This window comes from Austrofundulus limnaeus, unplaced genomic scaffold (genome assembly GCF_001266775.1).
Source record: "Austrofundulus limnaeus strain Quisiro unplaced genomic scaffold, Austrofundulus_limnaeus-1.0 Scaffold5, whole genome shotgun sequence".
NCBI lineage: Eukaryota > Metazoa > Chordata > Actinopteri > Cyprinodontiformes > Rivulidae > Austrofundulus > Austrofundulus limnaeus.
This window is the reverse complement of record NW_013952407.1, coordinates 5,626,613-5,628,598: the sequence shown is the minus strand read 5'-3', so window position 1 is coordinate 5,628,598 and position 1,986 is coordinate 5,626,613. Positions and strand designations below refer to the sequence as shown.

The 1,986-nt window shown below is 42.4% G+C and overlaps 1 protein-coding gene across 1 annotated transcript in view; it reads left to right on the top strand.

Moving 5' to 3' along the window:
- rhbdf1b (rhomboid 5 homolog 1b (Drosophila)) overlaps positions 1 to 1,986 on the top strand; it is a 27,379-nt gene that overhangs the window by 21,498 nt on the left and 3,895 nt on the right. Inside the window, exons 12-13 of the mRNA XM_014025827.1 lie at positions 305 to 380; positions 599 to 699. Coding sequence (XP_013881281.1) covers positions 305 to 380; positions 599 to 699 — 177 coding nt within the window. The remainder of the gene's footprint in view (positions 1 to 304; positions 381 to 598; positions 700 to 1,986) is intronic.

The window sequence follows — 1,986 nt, the reverse complement described above, 5'->3', positions numbered from 1 at the left end:
TAACACACTTTTAATTCATAAATAAATTTTTAACATTAATATTTCATTCTCTGCATTGTGTTTGATCATCCTGAGCTCTGGTCTATTTGGGTTCAACTCAGATTACATGGAGCTCAGCACAGTTTGATGCTCTGAAACACACAAGAATTAAAGACAGTACTTCAATATGATGTGTTTTTTTTTAATGGATTTACAAATGGGAAGAAATGCACCTCACTCACATTATCTGGGATTGGATTGCTTGAATTGTGGGATATTTTCTGGATCATTAACTATCAGGTGAAATATACACTTTGGGTTTCAGGTGTGAAATCACCTCCAGAGAGTACTGCGACTTCATGCAAGGTTACTTTCARGAGGAGGCCACTCTCTGCTCACAGGTAGGACAGAATGACAAGTTGTCTCTTCCAGCAGGTTTATTTWAAACCTRACTYCTCCAGGTGAGGCTCGAACTCACAACCTCAGTATGTCTCTGCAGGCAACTGTCTTATAAGTACTGCACGCTAACCTGTTGCGCCACTGGAGCTCYCTGGTGTTTTGTCACTGGAGAGTTTGGGTTGTACACTTCATGATGTTGGACTTTCTTCATGTCTCTCAGGTGGCCTGTATGGACGATGTGTGTGGACTGCTGCCTTTCCTCAATCCAGAGATCCCTGATCAGGTTTCCCGGCTGTGGCTGTCTCTGTTTCTTCATGCTGGGTGACTGAACTCTTCTTTATTAGCCTTAGGATTGACAGCGACACATTTTAATGTCACACTGAAAGAGAACTGTGAATTGAGGTATTAAGTTATACTGTTAGGCATACAGCTGCATCAAAACACATTCAGAACTTCCAGTTTTGGCAGTTTTGTCATGTCACAGCTTGGAAATACAATCATTACATTCACCCTTTTCCTTCGATAATCTCTCTTTAGAACTTTGAAGTGAAGACAGAATGAATAAAATGTGAGCCCATATAAAAAAGAGCTATGGTATAAGTTATGGGTTAACCCCATCCATCCATCCATCCATCCATCCATCCATCCATTTTCTGTACACACTTATTCCTTTCAGGGTCCCTCCCATTTCTTTTGATCTCTACTGAAATGTTTCTACACTTTGATTGTGGTCCACCTGTGGAAAATGATAAATTGGACATGTTTTAGAAAGGACCACAGTTCCCCATGCAAAGCCTCCAAGCTGTCAATCAAAGCAAAACTTTGAGCCACGAGGTTAGAGGAACTGCCAGGACCATCCCAACAGTGAAGCATGGTAGAGGTAGCGTCATGCTCTGGAGGGGTTACAGCAGTAGGGTTTGAAGATCTCAGAAACAGGATTATTAATGTTAAAAAGTACAAAAGGCAACAAAAACTGATGGCCCCCATGAGCTTCATACCGAAAGTTGGGAAACATACACACACAAAAATTCAGATTTATCAAACCGTGCATACGCAATTTCTGCACACCTTTCCTTTAAATATCCCAACAAATATGGAGCTGAGCGCACCTGAGACCCCTCCCCGACACGCCTCCATTTAAATACCGTATTTTTCGGACTATAAGCCAGACTTTTTTCCTTAACTTTGAGCCATGCAGCTTATAGTCCAGTGCGGCTTATATGTGGATTTTTTTCTTCAGCCACCAGGGGGCTCTTTAGCCGGAGGTGTAGTAGCTGTGAGTAAAAGGAAGAAGAAGAAGAAGAAGAAGCACCATATTGTTTTAGCTAGTAGCAGACACGACACGATGGATTAATCTTCGACAGACACGATGAAATATTTCTCTTCAAATTCAAAAGTGCTCATCGTGGAAAAGAATAGAAGATCTTTCTCTGATGCCGCTTTTAAGTTGAAGGCTATCGAATYTGCACAACAGGAGGGAAATAGAGCCACTGCACGTAAGCTCGGCCTAGGTTCTGAAAGGCTGGACTGCTACGTGAAGAGGGCACCACAGCTTCAGAGCCAGCATTACCCCGGGAGGACAGCGACACAGAAAGCAACACTGAACAG